At 37.4% G+C, this 22,159-nt stretch overlaps 1 protein-coding gene across 3 annotated transcripts in view; it reads right to left on the bottom strand.

The window, feature by feature from the left end:
- Positions 1–20,857, bottom strand: part of LOC113543652 (roundabout homolog 2) — a 128,756-nt gene extending 107,899 nt beyond the window's left edge. For all 3 annotated transcript variants that reach the window (XM_053241268.1, XM_053241269.1, XM_026942040.3), the window contains exons 1-2: positions 20,272–20,857; positions 13,967–14,293 (exon numbers count right to left, since the gene is read on the bottom strand). In XM_053241268.1, the coding sequence (XP_053097243.1) occupies positions 13,967–14,293; positions 20,272–20,326 (382 nt within the window). In that variant the 5' untranslated portion in view covers positions 20,327–20,857. The remainder of the gene's footprint in view (positions 1–13,966; positions 14,294–20,271) is intronic.
- Between the last annotated feature and the right edge of the window lie 1,302 nt (positions 20,858–22,159).

Genomic DNA, 22,159 nt, shown 5'->3' on the forward strand with positions numbered 1-22,159 from the left:
GTGAACTGTAAGTCATGGATACCATGTAGATGATTGCAGATAGCAGATCATAATGTAGATCAAGTAAAACAGAAAAAAAAGATGTGGTTTTTTTTTTTTCTATAGCGTTGATGTTTCAAGCTCATTACTACAATGTAATTTTGATTTTGCCTGGAAAACAATAGACAAAATCAGTAAATTAGTTCGGATGATAATGTGAGACTGGGCAACTGGATCAGTGCAGGACGGGGAAAAATGCAAATGCTAAAAAGCTGATTTGAAATGCAAATTTGAATGTAAAATGCAAAGTAAAGATGAAATAAAACACAATCAGAGTTCGTTAGATATAGTAACATCATCATCTGAAACTAATTGGGACTGATTTAATGATTGGGGTGTCTTTTTAATCCTTGTAACTCCTGTAAAGTTAAGCTTTATTTGTAGCATTTTCCAAGACTGAATCTATGAAAGCATGCATTCAAAAACATGTTAACCCGTCTCAAGCAATAATCTCATTTTTACAAACTTCTCGCTGACAATCGCATTTTATTCTTAAATGAGTAAAAGGCTTGAGCTTTTTAACATAGAATTAGCAAATCCATGCTAATGGCATGACATTCAAATGTTTTACTTTAAAATTAATAATAATTAATAATTTACTTAATATTTACTTAAGTAAATTACTTACTGATTTACTTAATCTATAATTTGAGTGTCTGGGTAATACTTTCAAAGTGACCTCATCAGTCAATATCATAATATTATTGAAAATAAAGAAAAAAGATTGAGAGAACCTTTCTTCTTCCCAGGATCTTCAGGAAATTTGGATGACAAATTCAAACTTCCTGTCGAAAATGTGGCTTGTGAAATATGTCAAATATTTCATATGGGTGAATGTGTTCAGGAAACAGGGTTGAGTGAATGGACACTAAAATGTACATTATTCATCACCTATAATAGGTGACTTGTGGAAAAGTATGTTTCAGGCATGAGATGTTACATGGGTTCATAAATTAATACCAAAAAAAATGAAAATATGATTAGATTTTCGGGTAAACATTCTGTTTTCTAAGTGCTATAGATGGTTCTATTGATGTTTATGAAAAGTAATTTATGTAAAACATTCACAAAGGTTATTGTTAAGTATACTTTACGTACGCTTAAAATGATTTTCATCTTTTCTTGACGTATATATTTGTAAATGTAATATGAGTGTGAAGCAAATTGAGTGCGAATCATGGAATTATCCTTTTACAATTAAGTAATTTTATAAAAATAACACATTTAGTCACACAAAATCCCTCTACGGTAAACATGCACACAGGCATGCATAAGCATGCAGACACACAGCTGTGGTCTTTCATGATGACTGTGTTTCCTGAACATGAATATTTTCCCATGTCTTCACTGATCCAGGCATGATGAAGTACTGGAACCGATTTTACAAGAAACCGTGAAAAACACAGATTTTGGACATCAAAAGAACGCATATTATCAGAAGGATATGACAAGGAAGAAACAGTTCCCTCACGCACATGCCTCACTTGCAAATTTGAAGGAATCTGCACCAGCCTCATATGGAAAGCGATGAAGTTATGGATCCAGCTGCGTCCGCTTAGCAGTCATAACAGTTTTATGACTTTGCTCATATGAAATCCAATAAAAGCGTCCACGTTTGTTATAACTCTTATGAATTCTTCATGAGATGGCATTGCTTTGAGGGAGGACACACTGTGAAAGCAACAACCAGAAGGGTACAGAGTGTAATAGAAAGCGAAATGCAGGGTGGATGGACAGATAGATACAGTAGAGGTGAGCTAAACACAGGGCCTTATATAATGATTTATAATGCATTCAGCAGCTTTCGAAGAGTCTTATGTGTTTCACTATGCCACACGTACAAATCTGCCTTTAAAACACGGCGTTAAAACACGCGAGTTAAAATAGGGCAGTTAAACTCAAGAGCTGATGCCACACCATCACTTTACGCTGCATTTAAAGCGTAGAAAACGTACCCTCACGCCCCAAGGGAGGAAAGTGTTGACCAGGCTAAAATCATTGCTTATTAAGTCTCTTTTGTTCTGAGGACTGTCTTCCCCAAGGGACACTTCAAATGTCAAATCTTTAGCACAAGAGACACGGTGCTGCAGTGTCTGCTGCTGGATGAATGTGTAGGAGCTTTTCCTGTGTGCAGTTACATGTTATACTCCCACGCCATAATAACCACATCAAAGCAGTCATAATCAAAGCGTCAGAGTGCATGAATTACTTTGCCTCCTTATAGATGAAATCTGTAGGGCACCCAAGGAAAGCGTCTCCTCTCAGCCAAGAGTCACACTTTCAAATTTTCACACTTTCAACCAGGCAGAGTAGTGTAAAAATGTAACGCCATACCATATTTACTTATATATTAATTTATTTTATTGTGTATCACTATTAAAAATTCACGCGGCAACCATGCAATCTAATATCACGGCTTTCAGTGCAACATGTTCTCTGCTGAAAATATCACATTATTAAAACGACAATAAATATATTAAGCTGCAGCAAAAGTAAAAATGATTAAAAAGTATTCAATTATTCATTTACGGAAACCGTAAATTCATTTACGGAAAACAACCTTGTTAAGATGCGCATGCATACATGCAACACATTTTTCATCTTCAGCAGTTTCTTAAAACAGTATAAAAATATTGTTTTCTCTAATTTTCTTTCAAATTTAGAACAAGAAGAGTATCTAAAATGTAGGTGAAAATTAGATTAGTTACGCTTATTGGGTTTTTTGGTAAAAAGCAATATTGATTTCATTTAAGTGAAAAAAAAAAAAGAATAAGAATATATTACAGAAATCCCACTTTTCTGCTGTTTACAAAAAAGCCATTATAAAAATATGAAGGCTAATTTTTAAATAAATTCTCACACAGTTATTTACTAATGTTATGGAACAATGGTCAAACAGTGGTCTCGGTCTTGTCCTAATCTCACCCTAAGAAGACTTGAAATATTTTTTGCGACAGCACCTGAAACCATCATTTCATCATAACATCATTTCCATGAACAAACACTTTGTTCCTGTTACAGTACAAAATGTAAATGTCTGTCTCTGCACGTAGAGTTATATAGCGCCTATATATTTCAGGAGACTATGTTTCAAAATAATGTAGCACATTAACTAATGCATAGCTGTATTTGGGCTCAGAATATTGTACGAGCCAAAACAAATTCTATTTTTTAATGCATTTTATTTACCTGCTGTCTGTTTAAACCAAGGGAAATGTGCTTTGATTTGCAAATCTTTACATGTGCTGTACTGCTTCCTGTCCATTTCTTTAAAAAAATGAATCTTTTGTATAACTAGCAAACTCTATGTCATTTTATTTACCCCATGCATGCTCTCTAACCCCCAATGCAATGATATAAAATAGGATTACACTGCAGCGCTTGCTAGAAGAATGGGCTATGCTTAACATGTCCTGTGTACTTATTTGTGGTTTCGTCTTGACACGGATTCGGCTATGTGTGGTGTTGCTCTTGTCTTGGTCTTGCCCTCCGTCATGCTCAGTCTTGACTCGGAATCCACTGGCTATGGTTTTGGTCTTGACCCAGTCTTGGCTAAAGTGGTCTTCAACCCAATACTAGTTACTGACAAATTAATTTCATACATACTGTATTAAAGATCTGAAATTGGATAATTCCACTAAATCTAGATTTAATATTACACAATATAGATGATGAGGTAAGAATCTGTAGCCTGTTATTCAGCGTGTTACAGTGACACTTATTTTGTGATAGATTTTGTGTGGAAAGCTTTTCAGACGAAACAGCCCCATCAGTTTCTCCTGAAATGCCTGTCCCAAGGTCCAACTTATTTACCTCTCACATTCAGGTTCAGGTTGTTGCTGCTGTCGGGCTGTCCCTTCTTCCTCTATTCCTTTTTTCAAACATCCTCGCCTAAGGACAAACTCCACTCTCCACTGTCCTCCAGTTCCCACAATGCATTACAAGTGAGTGCGTTATCCTTTCACCACACCTCAGTCTCCTCCACTGTCATGCCTCAGGGTCAGTACTTTATTTCTCATTTACTCCACACAGCCTTGTCCACTGCTTCACTGATCAATCTCTTTCCTCCACTGACCCGCAGCTGGGACTCTTATCTTACAGCAGTTGGTGTGTTTTCATCTAAAAGTTTTGCAAATTTTAAGCAGATTTCCAAAATGTCACCAAAAGAACATGGGAATTTTTAGGTTTCCATTTAATGCTGTAATGTGATTATTGTAAAAGACCTTGCAGCAAGATTCTATCATTAAAATGCCAGCTAAACACAGATGATCTGACACTGCATATTACTATACTAAGCAGTACACTACTACAAGTTACTATAGGATACACGCTATTTTAAAACTCAGGCTTCCACATGATGTGTGGATATGATATGTTTTGGAGTCATAAGGTGAATGATTCGATATTTGGTGATACCACTGAATCTGCTACAATACAACACGATACGATTTTATTTAGTAGTCAGTATGTGGCCTGTTCTGTTGACAATCTGGGGCAGGCCTACCATTACACTCCTGAGCAAAAAAATGGACCAAGCCCAATATGGCAAATATTAAGCTTTTAATGGTCTTATCAACAAATTATTGGTGGTGTTTGATGTAAAATTCAAACTAACACATGGCTGGGTGTAAAAAAGTTTCCAAAAATATCTTTTGGGATGTTTTTTTCTTAAAAGATTAGTCATTATTTGGTTATCTGCTACACCTGATGCAGCCCATCAAGGGCCACAAGGCTTAAACATTTAAAGAAAGGGAAAAGCTCTCCCATACTAACTTCCTTTATCTATTTGTTTAATTCTTGCTAATTTCCTGACCAATGCTTTGTTGTTAAGACCATTAAGAGCTTCATATTTTGCCATTTTAGGCTTGGCCCATTTTTTTTTTTTTTTGCCTTAGAGAAGGACTATTTTAAAAGTGTCAAAGATATGGCAAATCACCTTGCTAGCCTATAACATTATTTTCACATCTGAATTATTCTTTACACACCAGTTGTTTGTCCTTTTTTGATAATAATCAATCATGCATCAATCAATGGTTTCTTTTTTAACTCAATGCAAACCATTGGATCGTTAGACCTCTACTATGTAGTATAATAGAATGAGGTTTGGCACAATGGACACTGAGAGACTAGAACGCATAATAGCTGTGTCATCAGAAAAAAAATCTGTTTCTGTCACCCTTTAACATCTTTGATATATATCAATACACATTTTTCCACCTCAATCAAACATAAAGCATTTTTGCAATATTTAAGCTTTTCCCATTTGAACTTTCTATTGTTTTCATTCAACGTTTCCACAATTTTTTTTTTTTTTTTTTACAATTTCCCCAGTCTGCTGTGGGAGTGTGTGGGGGTGTTATGGGAGCAACCACTGTGACCCTTTGCACCCTGGCCTTGACACCCTGCCCCTGGGTGAAGTCTCCTCTGCTCCATCCCAAACTCCATCTCATCGGTCACATCCCATTGGTGGTGTCACGTCTCTTTAGGGGCAAGAATGGACATCAATCAATACTCATTCACCCAGATAATACAGCCATGCTACATTCCATTAACAAAGGTCACTTAACTTCCCTCTTCCTATACATCTCCTCAGATGCCTGATCTGGATCTCTGTATGCAATCAATTTGTCATCAAATCTTCAAAGCTTCTCATTTCTCTGATTATAACAATCTAATCTCTAGTCTCCATTATTCCACTTATCTCGCTCTTTTTGTCTAGTTTTAGGCTCACTGTAGCTCCGGAAGTAGACTATTCACTCATCCAGTACCTTAAAACCAGAGGTCTTACAATTTGAAATGTTCACTGTGTTGATAAACTAGTCTAAAAATATCACAGTTTCACAGTTAAAAGATTTTAATGACATTTAAAAAACTCACAAGCTGGTGGTGAAAATTAAGAAAAAATTATTACAAATTATTTGTACAAAACTGTCTTGGTACATGCTTGTACAGTGGGGTCCAAAAGTCTGAGACCACAGTGAAAATCTGTTTTTTTGGGGGTTTTTTTCATTTAAAATGAGAAATAAACAAAAAAGTAAACGTATATCTTAAATATTTTGCACCATTTCTAGTTCCCTATTTAAATGTAAGCTTTGCTTTGTACAAAAGGTCAGATTTTCGACATGTCTAATCTCTTCTATTGAAGCATGTGTTCAGATGACACTCTGATGGATTTGATCTAAAATGGATCATAAGGTTTTGCACAAACTTGTGGAGTCCATGCCAGCTGGAGTGCATGCTGTCATTAAAGCAAAAAGGGGACAGAGCAAATAGTAAGAAACTCTGAAATCCATGTAAATATTTCAAAGATTCTACTTTTCCAGTTGCTGTCAATAACATAATGAAAATTGCTGTATTAAATTAGAAAAGAATGCAAAGCATTCTTAGAAGCATTTGCACTAGTGTTCTCAGACTTTTGGACCGTACTGTTTCAAAAACCAACAAACATCAAATCCCTTAATTTTTCTCCTTTCTTAGAAACATATTTTTGAGAATGACTTTTCCATCAAATCTCTTGCACTGTCAAAAAAAAGCAAAACATATACCTAAGGGGCATAGCCAAATACAGAACGCCACGTTGTTACATCTGGTCAGCAGTGCCATGTTCTTCTATGCATTTGATAAAGATATGAGCACGCTAGGAGTAAAGGTAGTAACGTTGCGTATTTTCAACAGTAGTGGCTTACACAGCCGAAGGGTTTTCAGTGCAGTCCGTGTTTTCTTCACGAATGAATAGACGCTGCTGTAGTGTGATTTGAGTCCTTAGGGAGAAGATTGCGAAAGCCAGACACAAAAGCAATGAGAAACACTGGAGTAAGGAAACCATCAGATCATACTCCATGACTAACCGTGAAACCATAACACCGTCATAACCTTTAATACGCAAGTAAACCACTGACTAAACATCTCTACTCCTTTTCTATTAGATTTCTATTAAAAACCAGGAATAAAAATCGAATCATTGGATAGATACAGTTTATGAGATGATAAATTCCTCCTTAACTAACCAATGACACTGTCTATTACCTTATGAAATGAAGCAAATTCAACCAATTATAAAGAAGACAGTGAGTTTTCATTTTCAATCTCCAATCAAGCATACACCATCCAACTACTTTCAAATCTATTGTTCACCTAAACTACAACTAAACACTCAATCAAAAGCCATTACAAAACTGTCCAAAAAAAAACCAAACCATCAAATGCATGCATATCCTAGCCCTTTTATACATGACTAAAGAACAACCATCTATGTTTATAAACCTTTATTTTTCCAATGTAACTCCAAATCTGGTACATTCAGACATTTAAAGGTCAAAAATTAAAATCTGATTTCTGTAAATAAACATCAGTTTGCTGTAAGGGTGCTATATGTATATATATATATATATATGTATATATATATATATATATATATATATATATATATATATATATATATATATATATTTTTTTTTTTTTTTGATAAATGCACCACAATATTTTTTCTTGTTATGCTAAAAATGATCAACAGACAAGTTAACAACTTATCCACCATCACACCTTATTCTTAAGTATTAGATCTATTTCAAACACATGTTTTTTTAATGTTTTATGTGAAGTCTTCTCAGTTTATAAAAAAAAGATATGCATGTGTTAATGCTATTCAGCATATTTGTTTACATTATTTAGCTAAGTAAGGAAGAAAGAAAACATGACAGGGTGGTGTAAAGTTGATTATTTTCCACTAACAACATGTTTTGAAGTGTTACCCTCCAACTATGACCCTGTTTTCCAACAAAAGGGCACAACAGTCTTCATTGTGTTGCTCGTAGTTATTATTTAACTATTCCACATGAAGTAATTATGTATAGATATGCAAATATGTGAAGCCGTGTTGGAGACCTGGCTCTCCAGAGTATTGGGTTTGTCAGCTACATGTGATGATAGCTGGTCACTCTTGACTTCACTTGACACATTGTTACTGATCTGCTAATTGCCAAATGGTCAGATAATCAGCACAGTATCAGAAGCAGAGCTGGGGATAATTGGCTGAAACTGTGGCCCTGATTCTCAAATCTTTCCTGACCTATTACAATTCCAGACTCATGTGGCATTTCATTAGGATGGTTGTGAAAAAAAAAGCTACGGCGGGTTTTGTTTTGAGGTAGGGGTAGTAGGGGTTTTATATATATATGTATGGAAGTTAATTTTATTTTAATAATAGAAGAAGAAGACGAAGAATGTTTTCATCACCTTTCTCAAACCTTGAATAACAAGCAGTAAGGCAAATCCCATTAATCACAGCAGACTAGGTCATTAAAGAATAATAAGCCCTGAGTCCTGAGCTTATAACCAGAGGCAAATGGGTAACTGCAATATCACACATAATGCAATAACACCCTTTGAAATCTGGGTTCTAACCTTAATCTAAACTCCATGTGGGGTGCCAATAATTCTAGAGGTGAATGTGTATTTGCAATGTGTATCCAGCATATTAAATGCACCTATTGTGTTATTTATAGTCTAAAATGATCATATATGATTCCTGTCTCTTGGTATCCACCATGTAGTTTATGTTCAGATCCAGCTGAAGATAAACTGCATGGATACATGTAGTTTATCTACATCAGATACAGCTGAAGAAATGCAGTGGAATTGGTATTGCAAAATGACATAGCAGACATATCAGTTTGACTAGGGATGCATCAATTCAGTTATTTTCAGGCCAAGTATGTGCACAAGTACAGGTGTTTTGTTACTCGTTGATACCAATACTGATACTAAAATGAGTAACCTACTTAGTATTAATCAAGCGCTGTGTGCTGCTAGAAATAAGCTCCTTGTGCTGTTTAGGATCTTATAATGCTGAAACAGTATCTTTAATAGAGAGCTTGAAGGTGGCTGACTTGATTACAGTACAGTATCAGCGAGCATGGTCATTAAAAATGAGTGCACTGTGCTGTGAATTGCACCTTGACTGGCGAGCAAAGTGGAAACCCTGGCAAGTGAGGGGTAAGCCAAGCCCCGACCAAATTGGGGAGGGTTGTGTCAGGAAGGACATCCGGCGTAAAAAAAAAAAACTGTGCCAAATCAAATGTGCAGACCAATGATCCGCTGTGGCGACCCCTAATGGGAGCAGCCGAAAGAAGAAGAAGAACAACTTGCATTGTAGGAAGATGCTTTAGTTACTCTTCTTGATGTCTGCAGTCTTCTTTGCTTTGTTCATTAATTGTGAAATACGTCCAGATTGCTGCCATTTTGAGATTAGTGTGTTAACGTGACATAGGCTTACACCACATAGTATCATGTGGTATCAGAGGTTTGTATCAGAGCATTTTTTTTACAAGTACGAATACAAGTTAATGAGCATGGTTTCAGACCGATAAACAATTGCAGTATCGATGCACGCCTAATTATGAACATAAGAATTGATTTTATTCTTCTCTTACAAAACACAGTACTGATAGAACTACATAGATGCAAGAAGGAGCATGAAACTGTTAGAAGTAAAGCATTTAATCTGGGCTTTTAAAGAGGAGATAAAGGAATCTGGAAAATAAGTTTTAAAAAATGTTAAAACTGATCTTTCTAAAGAAGGTCTACAGGCATGCAAGGGTTCTAGTAAGGTTTTCAAAGTTATATATATCTAACCAGATTGTAAAGAAGCTTTTTTCCTCAACCATACATTCAAAGCATTAACAGTGTACCAGGCCAAACAACCTGAAATGAGTACAGGAACTTTGTGACAGATTCAGTACATGAGCTGTTTATTGAGCCGGAGCTCAAAGTGCATAAAATACTGACACCCTGCAGAAAGCAGCGAGGGGCTGATGGGAAATTCAGTTTCAGTGGCCTTAGGCACTCTCTCTCTCTCACTCACTCACTCACTCGCCCACACATTGCACAGAAAGGTCACTCTCTGGTCCATTTCTCTTAGCCAACATACAGCATTCAGAGTCGTTCTGTACAGCTACACACACACACACACACACACACACACACACACACACACACTATAGACACACAATGGATACCAGAGACAGTTACATAAATCATGGCTATATAAAGCTATATGCTATAATCAATAGACATGCTATACAAACATATATATTTCCAACAGCAATTCCTGCTAATTCTGTCTTAAACAGTAAATATCATAAATGTTCAATGTATGTACAGTATATTCTTAAGCAACATGAAATCTGAAATTTTATCACTCAGACGTAATACACACAGAAACATTAGTATGGAAAAATGCAACATTTTGGATCACTGAACCCTTTAAAATATTTTCTGGAATAAATGTATTTTAGATAAAGGTTAGAGTGTGCATTTTAACATTCCGACATTATGCACGTTACTGCATTTGCATCTGGTTATACCTTCACTGCTCATTATTTTATAATGGCCTATTTTGCTGAAATGGATGACATGCCATATGGTTTGTTATGCATTCAATTTGAACGTGGAGAAAGGTTCCAGACTGACCTATAATACGGCTAAAATAATCTTAATTCTACACTGGGCAAGCCGCAGACATTTCCGGGTAAGGGTAGTGTTCACAGGATCTACATAAGCCTCTCCTGACAACTGACATAAACCTACATAAGTACTTATAAAGACTTATTCCAACACGCATCAGACGTAAGTGATGTCACTTTTATGTCATTTTCCAGGCTGACTTACTGTATGTTAGAATATTATAACGGCTGACATTGTATCTTAGTAAACTTCACTACAAATGATGCCTATTGGGGAAAAAATGTTTATTTCGGTTTACAACAGTTGTCATAAAGGGCTTAAGTAGGTGTCTTGTAGCTCTATGCACACTACCTTTAAGGATAGTGATACCGATTTCTGTTCATTCAAAATTTCTCTACACACAACATAAAATTAAATGAGTCAAAAATGTATTGCAATATAAGTAAGGAAATATAGTATAGGAAAATAATCATCTACAGGTACAAGCCCAGTGTGAAGCAGATTCACTGTTACCGCCCAAACGTTGATTATTTTCAAATAATAGCAAATCCCAAAGTGTTTTATTTCTCTTATAACATGGCAATTTGTCAATGCTAACAATTTTATTTATTAAAGAATGACATGTTGTATATTGCATCCATTTATAGTTACATTTAATGCTGTAGTTGTAAACAGTGACTCCCTTATCATCCTCTTTTTTCTCTCTTCTCTACAATGAAAAAGAGAACATGTGATCTGTCAGATTTAAGAGAGCATATTATGTACAGTTTACATAAAAATACTTAGCCTCTCATTAAAATATGATTCCACTGCTTATACTCAATGTCATTTAAACAAGTTTCTAATTACTAGTTGGAATTACGTACAGTGAGTGTGATCAAAATAACATAATGTTAACGTGATTCAATCACGTTATAAAATCTTACGAGGATGTTGGCAGTGACAAGAAGAAATATCTATAGTATTAAATTAACCTGATTAAATCACGTGTAGTGATAACGCAGCAGGTAACACTGCTTCATGAACCCAGCAACCCGGGTTTGATCCTGAGCTCGCGTGAGAGCGCAGGGTTCGAGTTTATTCCGGGCTTAGAAAATGTGATCAAATCATGTTGGATGTACGAAAAACAAATTGTGTTAATGTAACTCAGTTCATTCACTTGGAACCGATGTACACATTTGAATTAAGTAAATTCTATGAGCTCTTTTGTTCAGTGTAGGACAAAAAAAAACATTCATTTTATTAGGGAGAAACCAGAAAGTGGAAAGCCGTTCAAGGTAAATCTTTATCTTTGACTGTTACAAAGCAGAGATTCTGGATGCTCCTTGCAAAAATGCTAAATAAATGTCTCTATACAGAAAACTTCACTATATCAACAATTACACACATTTTAAATCTGTTCATGTGGAACGTCATCCAGACAAGCCCCTGAGAATGAGCTGTTACTATAGCAACGATAATGTACGAACGAGTGCATTAATATAAGCATGTAATTTGCCTTGCAGCTGGAACTACTGTCAGAGCTGCTGTTATAGAAAATCGAGACTTCGTCAGCGCTGTGTTATAATTAAGCTGTAAGTCTCAGTGTTATACATTACCATTCTGTTTTAAGCATTATTGCTGAGTTTTAGAGTGACGTATCAGGCTTTGCTTCTAAAACCATTTCAAATCCAGCCTGCAAATTATATAAACTAATTAGCAAATATATTAAGTCGATCATTATTACAACTGTGCCGATCTAATTTATTTTATTCCTCCATGGATTGCGATTACACTATTAAGTCCTCCGTATAATTTCAGGCCCATCTCCTTTCATAGTCAGAACTCCTGTTCGCGTAGACTCTCTGCTGGATCCGCTAACCTGCTGACATCATAACCTACTCGAGCCCACAGTCAGATGCTCTGAAAAATTCAACACCTCATTTAACAGCCACCTCTTCCTTTCCTTCAGCAAAATAAGAGCACGTGATTTGGCAAAATAAATAAGAGAATAATAGAGAGGGACCTCATCAATGTTTCATGGCTGTTTCCGTCAAGTAGGTTCCTAGGACACAGGGCGTAATGACACTCTATAGATCAAGCTGGCGTCAGGCCGTTAGGACCAATGGTTCTCACACAGCCTAAAGCTATTACATGCATGCACGCACACACACGCCCAAACTAGCACACACACACCTAAACACAAAAGAAATAGTGTTTTAAAAAATCTATTCTACTGATCTTAATTTGGCTTTCAGTAATAAGCTTCCTCCATGAAATTAAAAATGTATTACCCAGCTGTTATAGAAGTAATTGGAAAAATGTTAAAGCTGTTGGAAATTCCAATGCAAACTACATTGGGAAGGGTGGCACAATGCCAACTTACATTTTGATATTCATTCATTGTGCACATGCTTTTATCCAAAGCGAGTTGTAGAGTGAAGTCTAATCCAATCCAAGTGTATAGTCGAGCACTTGAGGGTTTTACTCAAGAGGCTGTCTAGAACTCGCAACCTTCCGCCTCCTGGCACGGAATCTTAATGTACATACTCATACTGTGCTATTATTGGCTGTGATATATAATAATAAACGTATACCTACCTATAATAAACTACAACCTGTTTGTACAAATAGTTCACAAATATTCACATACAGTATAAGACTACTGCAAATAATAATTTCACACACACACACACACACACACACACAAATATATATAGGCTTCAGGCTTCTGGTGTTAGACTGCTCATGGACTATTGACTATGTGTATTATATATTTATATATAAGCCTAATACACAAAACCAGGGATGCATCGATACCATTTTTTTTAGACACTACAAGTTTTTTGGTATCGCGATACCGATATAGAAATGATTAACATGCTTGGCATCTTCAATCAGGGACGTCACAGAACATTTTATTTACTCTGTTTATGTTTTGGTCGTGCTTTGAACAGCACACATGCATGTTTATGCACTCAAGCTACTAGGCTCAATCTTTATAACATTAGCTAGTTGATTTTAAATGAAGTCTAATATCTAGCTACATTAGTTATCTTTGAGAAAAGAGAGTTTTGTGTCACTTTTGGGTCAAAGTGCTTCTGTACACATGTAAGTAAAGTATGTTCTACTGTTTTCATTGCATCGGAAATCCTTGTTGTCAAAGACCGACAGCAGCTGATTTTGAAGAACAACATACTGGGTAAGTGCTGTTATTTTCACAGTTTGCCGTCTGCTTTGCTTTGCTGTGTTTGCTATCGTTAATCGTGAAACACGCTTAGGTCACATAGTATTACGTGGAATTGGGTGTTGGTATCAGAGCATTTTTTATAAGTATAAGTACTAGTAAATGAGCACGGTATCACATCGATACCAGATACCAGTACTGGTATCAGTGCATCCCAACACAAACTAGACCCATTCTTCATCAAAGTGCCTTTTAATAACTGTAAATAGAGAGCTGTCAAACTGAGAAATTACTCACACGCCACTTCCAGTGAAGCGTTGTGGCTGACCGCCTCTCCCATGTAGTTCCTGGCCACACACACGTAGCTGCCGTCGTCGGGTTTGCTGCGGCGGCCGTGCACGATGCGCAGGAAGAAGAGTGAGCCGCTGGGCAGGAGCATACGGTGCGAGCGTGGGTTGTCCCTGTCTGTCTCCACGCGTTCTCCATCTTTATACCACTCGACAGTGGGTGCTGGACGGCCCTCGGCCTTACAGTTCAGCGTGGCCGGCTCACCCTTCGACACGATCAGGTCTGATGGGTGCTCCACAATCCGAGGGGGATAGTCCTCCTGACGGATACGAGATCCTGGGAATAACAAAACAAGGAATGTTGGGATTATTTATAAGATGACATGCATGTTTGTCCCCATAATCTGTTCAACAAGATGCCATCTTGATTCAGTAGCTATTTTTCTCCACTCCTTCTGCATCTAACCAGTATCAGCTACAATTTGAATGCAGGTAGTTAAATTTATTTCCGATGCTATACAATCTGTAAAAGATCATATTTGACATCCCACGTTCCCTTTATTTTTTCCTCCCTGTCCCCTGAGGGATGCCATATCAATGCTGTCATATTATGTGTTTGCCTTTGTAGTGTAAAATCCAATAAAAATTTTTGTTCACAAAAAAAAATTGAACAACATTAAAATTCATATTGGAATGATCTTGAAAATTCACTTATAAAAATCATATTTATATGACAGAGATTCTACTCATTTAGATCATGTTGGCATGAGAGTAGCAAGGTAAAATAAAATGATTTAAAATGATGTCTTTGTAAATATGAAAACAAAAGGTGATTTTAGTCCCAGACATCAGGATCCTCAGGCAGGTTGAGAGCATATCTGTGTTTTCAAATATTGTTTATATGCTAATAATTGAGATAAACGTACAATATATTGGATATTGGACATTTATTAGAAATTATACAAAATATATAATACATAAGAGCATTGCTCTAAAATAGAAACAATGGGTCAATACATCCATTGTAGAAAACATGAGGGTTAATTAAAATGGGATTAAAGGAATACTTCACCCTGAACCACATTAAATGTGTTTATATTAAAATATTTATGATGTGCGTAGCAATTTGAGTGGTAATTTGTTGGTAGGTGCTGTATTTTTGTTACTCCCGTGAGAAGTGGGTGGTTGTGGCGTGCTGACATCACAGCGAGACACTGCTAGCGCACTTAAAAACGGCATTTAGTAGGAGGTAAATTCTAAACAATCTAAATTAAAAGAGTGAGTGAGCCACAAGATGACAAGCATGATGGTGTTGATGGTGGTATTAGCATGAAAGTTGAAGCTTTTGGGACTGATCTGTTTGAGCAGAGTGGACAGATGAAGAGGCGAGAGAGCTGGACAGAAAAAAAAGGACTAAAGTGCTGCTGCATCGCTCTCTTTAGGTAGAGATGAAGGAAGAGCTAAATCCCACTGGTGCAACTAAGAGCAGGTATTCATTGTGGGTAATGTAGGAAACCATTAAGCGTTAAGTGAAAGAAGACCAACATGTCAAAGAAAATCTTTAAACCAAAAAAATTCAATGGAGAATTTAATTAAAAAATACATTCTGGATGTCACTGAATATTTCATATTAGTTATAAATATAGATGGGTGGCTGAATGAAATGAAATACTCTTTTGATTGTTTTTATGAGCTCCTATTTATAAATTAATAAATCCATGATAATGCTTGGAAATGGTATGCTTATATACAGTATACGGTATGCACTCTAGAGTCAGGCCAGGTGTCTATCATGAACAAAAAACCTGACCAGACTGTCTAAGTTAGAGAGACTGACAGTGCAAGGTGCATGTTATATTTATGATATTCCCACAAGAGCGAAGGAGTTCAATCAGCTATTTTATTAAGAGGCTCACTCAAATGCTCTGCTCTCTCCCTGGCTGGAAACAGTGGGAGTCTGTGTGTGCATACATTCACACACACGTGTGTAGGTTTGTGTTTCCTTAAACACGTATTTACATATAAATGAATGTGGGCTTGTTGGATTAGTACGTGTTATTTTCATTAATAGTGTCCCTATTCCGCTGCTCTGGTTCACTATCAGACGTGTACAATATTTATATTAAATATACATGCTATATGTGAAAATGATAGTTTGTTAGATTTGAAGCCATGAAATGACTGAAATAAGAGACGCGGGGTCAAAGCTCTCGCCTACAACATGCAAATGAGCACGCTAATGAGAACAGATTTCATAGCAACATAACAGCTAAAACCACCGTCTCGCTCCTGACATGCCGTCGCAGTAGACTGCATTAAAGATTTAACACCACAGCCTCAATATATGAAATTCCATCACTAGTTCAATTTCAAAACCTCATTCTCTAGACTGTCTGCTTAACTGACTGTCTGCAGGCCTGTCTGACCAAAGCAATTCCCAACATAAAGACCAACTTAGACGACTCGGCTCACGCAATCGCAGCACTTCTTGCATAAACATGATCAACTGCTCACTCAGACTGCTGTTGGTTCATTAATCCCTTCAGTGCTCCTGCACATATGAGTGCCCAGATTTCATAAGCTTTCATCCACAAAACAGAAAAACACCGACTCCACTGACAAGCTGGTGGTCTTTCGCTCATTTATAAGCATACCCTAGATTTAGATCATTCCCTCAGGAAAGGAAAAGTGAGAAATGAAGGCGTGTGCACCATGTGTGTGGGTCTGTCATGCTGGCAGTTACAAGATTGACAGCCAGGGATTGAAGCTTTAGAGCATATGCAGTAACTCACATCCAGTGTATCTGCCATTATGTGCATGCTAGATGTATGAGTACATCTTTTTAAATCGACATTACCGTGTGAAATCCGTAAGCAAATGGCGAGGCAGATGGGGAGGATGATGGAATGCATGACCCTTCAACGCCTTGTCAGATTTGACAGGCTTCCTATACATGCCATGTTTTTGCTAGAAGAATAGATTTCTTCGGAAGTCCAAACACAAGCACAAGCTCAGCCGGTGTCCTGGCACTGATGTTCTTTAGAAAATTCAGAAACAGCAGGTGCTGGTTATAACAAGTTCACTTGCTGAGTGGTTTAGGGCACAGTTGTGCCATGTTCCTGATGTCAATTCAATAAATCCGCTGTGAGGCCGGAATGCAATTTGGACACCGGGGCTGCAGCTTACAGCACAGAAAGATGAAAGCAATACCGATTATTTACTCAGTGTTACTCTACCGTCGGCCATTAAGCCATGGAGAATGGGATTTGGTGGACTGCGGTAGCAGTTTCCACTGCTTCATTCCCTCTACAGCCTACATCTCATTTCCCATTAAGGACAAGACTGATGATAGTGAAGGCTCAGGAATCTCAAAGAATCCATGAGACCAGACACAGTACATCCCTAACGGCTGACGATCTATACTACCAACTGCCGTCTCTAATTCAAACCCAAATCAACCCCAATCCTGTATATGCAGTCATGATATGGTATGAGATAATGTAGAAAGGGTGATGAGTGGTAATAACATAAATGGGCAAACAGGGTTATATTAAAGACTCACTCAGGAACGCACCTTGTGTATCTTTTAATGAGCTTCTAAACAGGTTATTCGTAGAATCAAAAAGATAGCAAAGGCTATCTCATTCCCAAGGATTAGTTCTGAACACGAATCACTCCAAGTGAGTTGTAGCATTGCCGTCTATTTCCATTTTACTAGTTATCGGAAAATGAAACCAATTATAAAAACAGAGAGCAAGCACACGATATCACACCAAGACTACACAAATAAGGTGATAAGAAGACAATGGAGAGAAACAGTCCTTCTGAACTTTGCTAAACATAGAGCCACGAGGAATATACCTTGACATAAACATTGTAACTAGTGACTTAACTGTAGCAGATGAAGCTTCACAAATCCATGTATCTATTGGTGAAATATTCACCAATATTCAATCTGTATATTTATATACACACAGAATAAGCATATAAAGTATTTGAGTATTTGTAGTGTTAAAGGCAACACAAAACTGAAATCATATTGCATTTTTATTCTGTAATGTGACATTTCTGAGTGAAACAAGCTCACTATTTTCACTGGGGTAGAAGGAGGGGGAGGTTAAACATGGCAAAATATTAAAATTATATTTTCGGCGCCTGTGCATGCACGGTAACAGCCAAAAATCAAAAGAGTTCTTGAGGTAAGTAAAAGTCATTGCTATTTCATGGGAAAAAATGGTCTTTTACCTTTTGTACATTTAATATGGAATTCAGATGGAAAATTGTATATAGTGTACCTTTAAAAAAAGATTTAAGATACATTGGACCATAATTTTTACCTTAAACCTTTAACTTTCTAGGTAAAAGATATACACTAGAGATACAAAAGGTGCACCTTTGAGGGTACCATCCCAGCGACAAGGAAAGATTTAGTACCCTTTTTTTCCTGAGAGTGTAGGAATGCACCAATCCTGAGCTGAAACTGTATCATGAAACTGCATTTTACCAATCAATCCACTGACAAATGATGTGAATACACATGGCTGACTGACAGAGCAGTTCTTGCACTGAACTTAGGTCACAGCTTGTCTTGAAGCCTGTCAGACATTACACTTTTTGGATAACTTGACATCAGAAGCATTCAGGCATTATTAAGAGGAAGTCAGTATTGATTCAGTATCATGCATGGGCCAATACTCAGTGCTATGATATTGGTATTGTATTAAAACGTCACTAGTTTTGACTTAAAGTTATTCAGTGAATTGAACGTTCGCAGGCAGGGGTGTGGCAGTATACTATGATAAGGCAATAAACAATACGTACTATAATTCAGTCGTAAAATAAATTCAAGCATTCATTCATTCATTCATTCATCTATAGTAACCGTTTTATCCTGGTCTGGATCACGATGGATGTGGAGCCTCTCCTGCGTACACTGGGCACGCGGCGGGAATACATCATGATCGGCATGCCATCACATCGCAGGGCACCATGCAAACACATTCACATCTAGGGGCAATCTAGAGTAGCCAATCAACCTACTGGCACGTTTTTGAGAGGTGGAAGGAAACTGGACCTAGAGGAAATGCACATGGACACAGGGAGAACATGCAAAACTCCACGCAGACAGTAATCCAAGATCAGGGTCGAACCAGGAACCCTGGAGCTGTAAGGTGGCATCAATACCTGTTGTACCACTATAAGGAAAAGATGCACTGATGAAGAAATTTCTTCACTGTTTTAATAAACCCAAAGCTACGAATAACCCTTTTAAGACATATCATAAAACCTTTCCTGACCAAAACAATGTACTAATACTTTCATTGACCCTATAATGCCATTTAATGCCAGAGATAGCAAGCATACACTCAGAAATAAAGGTACCAAACTGTAGTTTTCTCTGTCTCTGGGGTGGTATCATCAAGGGTACATATTTGGGACTTTTATTGGGTATTTTTATACTTTTAAAACTGATTTAAGGTATATAATCAGATCTTAAAGCTAATTAAGGCTACACCACATGCACTATCCCAGGCACACCACACATTCTAAAGGTACAGAAGCTGTACCCTTGAAGGAAGTACAGGGAATAGTACAGGTTTCTGAGCCTGTATCGTGATATACCGTGATACTGGCTTGTACAGTCAACATACAGTGAATTTGATATCGTTTCAGCCCTGTCTGCAAGTCTAGCCTGTAGTCGATACAGGCTATAACACTCACACAGTAGTAACCTTTAGCAGAAAAGTGCTAAAATCGATAGCAGCGGCTAAATTCGAGAGCTGTGATATCTATATAAAGAATGCTACAAGATAGCATAGGATATAGTTTCCATACTTAAACTCGATATTTTAGACCTCAGTGTACTCACTGGGTCCTGTGTATAAATTTAATGGAGAAAAGAATGATAGGGAAAGCTAATTAATACGGAATTTATCAAAATGAGTCTGTCAAACATGTTTAAAATGGGTAAAAAATAATAATAATAATAACAACTTGTCAGGTTGTGGCGTGTGGCGTCGAGTGTAGTATCAACAAACATACACACAAGGACACACTCTGGCTGGCAGAAGTGTTATAGTTACAGTACAGAGGTAAGATATAGCCTGATAACTATATTATTAACCTACAATCTGACATAATTTAATAACATATCGTGGTCCATTTTGAATGGTAGACTATTAATACATATATGAGAGGGAAATATGTTATGGACGGGAAGTAAACCTGCCTCAGTGTCTAAAAACCCTGACTGGTACAACTTAGAACAAACTACATCAGATAGTGTTGGATAAAGAAATAAAGCCAAGATCTCACCATTAATGTGAGTGTTCAGAAATCCGCAGAAAATAATGAACCGCAGAAGCTTCATGGTGATACAGTATCGCTCATCGCGACCAGGCGATTAATCACAACTAACTCGGTGCAGAAATAATTCTCAAAAGTCGTCTGGCTCTTCTGCAGTCCACACACTGACTGGGAACAGGAATTTCGCATTTAGATAAAAGTTTCTTCCCTCCTTCTTGATATCAAGGGATGGAGAATTTCACTTATCCACACATTTTCAGCAGTCCGTGTCATCCCCTGGCCGCGTCTGAGCCTGACAGCATGGTGTCAGTGAACGCTGCACAAATCCACTCACAGCCAGATTCCTGCTGAATATCAGCGCAGAGACAGAGTGCACAGAGTGCGAGCAGTCGGATGAGTCTTCCTCTGAAACAGATCTCTCACACTCCTTAAACCGGGCAATGAAATGCGTCGAATTTGCATTAGGAGGAATGCACCTTGCAGCCGCGCGAGCGCATGTGGGTGCGTGTGCGTGCGCGCGAGCGCGCGAGCGAGCGTGTATGGGGTGTGTGTGTGTGCGTGTGTGTGTGTGTGTGGAGCTGCACATCTGCAGGATGCAATGGGATCAAACACCCTCACAAACAGTTACCATCCAGAAAATACAGCTTTAACACAAACACACACACACACACGCACACAGAGAGAGAGAAAGAGAGAGAGAGAGAGAAAGAGGGAGAGAGAGAGAGAGAGAGAGGCATGCTGCCATTTCTGATTCAAAAATCTGATTCATTGCATTAAAAAAAGAGGAAGTTTATTATAAGGTGAGCGCACTCTGAATACAAGAGAAGTCAGAAGAAGGTTTCTTGTGTGCTGAGTCTCTGACACGAGCAGGAGCTAAATGACGTGTACATTCTGTTCTAGCATAATAGATTTACAGTCGAACCCGTGCTGATAAAATTGCTGATGAAATTAGAAGATCGTATTAAAGGCATATGGTGTGTGTTTTCTGCGAGGTGTTCTTGGAGTGTGCAGTGTTTTGGCGGCACCTGTCGACACATGTTGTCTGTTTCCTCACACCATTTCTAACTAATATCAATAGTGTGCTGGGTAACAGGAGAATATCAAGTCAGAGTGTGAATTCTTCACAGAGAAAGAAAGACAGAAAGAAAGAAAAACAAAGCAAAACAACACAAAACAAAAAACAAACCAACCTACATTCAATATGTTGGTCAGTTGGTTACCTACCCTAACTTCCTTAACTTTACACTCCTGGGCAAAAAAAAGGCAAAATATGAAGCTTTTAATGGTTTTAACAACAAATCATTGGTCAGGAAATTAGCAAGAATTGAACAAATAGATAAAGAAAGTTAGTATGGGATAGCTTTTCCCTTTGATTTCTGTAAATGTTTAAGCCTTGTGGCCCTTGATGAGCTGCATCAGGTGTAGCATATAACCAAATAATGACTAATCTTTTAAGAAAAAAACACCCCAGAAGATATTTTGGGAAAATTTTGTACACCCAGCCAGACATGTGTTAGTTTGAATTTTACATCAAACATTTTAATCATTATCATGATTTTACCTTTGCGTAGCAGCAGACTATATAAGTGAATTTCTCTGTTTCTAGCTTTTCCCCAAACAGTTCACTGTAGCAGAAGTAAACCAGCAAATGGTGGCACAGGAGCTCTCAGGAGTGCATTTGTTTAATTCTTGCTCATTTTCTGACCAGTGATTTCTTCTTAAGCCCATTAAAAGCTTAATAAGTTTGGGCTTGGCCCTTTTTTTTTTCCCCAGAAGTGTATATTCACTCTGTTGGTCAGTTGGGCACCTACCTACACTTCCTTAACTTTGGTTAAAGTAGTAAAGTAATTAGCTAGAGTAATTAGTTATTAATTAGAATAACAATCCTATCATATGC

This window comes from Pangasianodon hypophthalmus, chromosome 17 (assembly GCF_027358585.1).
Source record: "Pangasianodon hypophthalmus isolate fPanHyp1 chromosome 17, fPanHyp1.pri, whole genome shotgun sequence".
In the NCBI taxonomy this organism is placed as follows: domain Eukaryota; kingdom Metazoa; phylum Chordata; class Actinopteri; order Siluriformes; family Pangasiidae; genus Pangasianodon; species Pangasianodon hypophthalmus.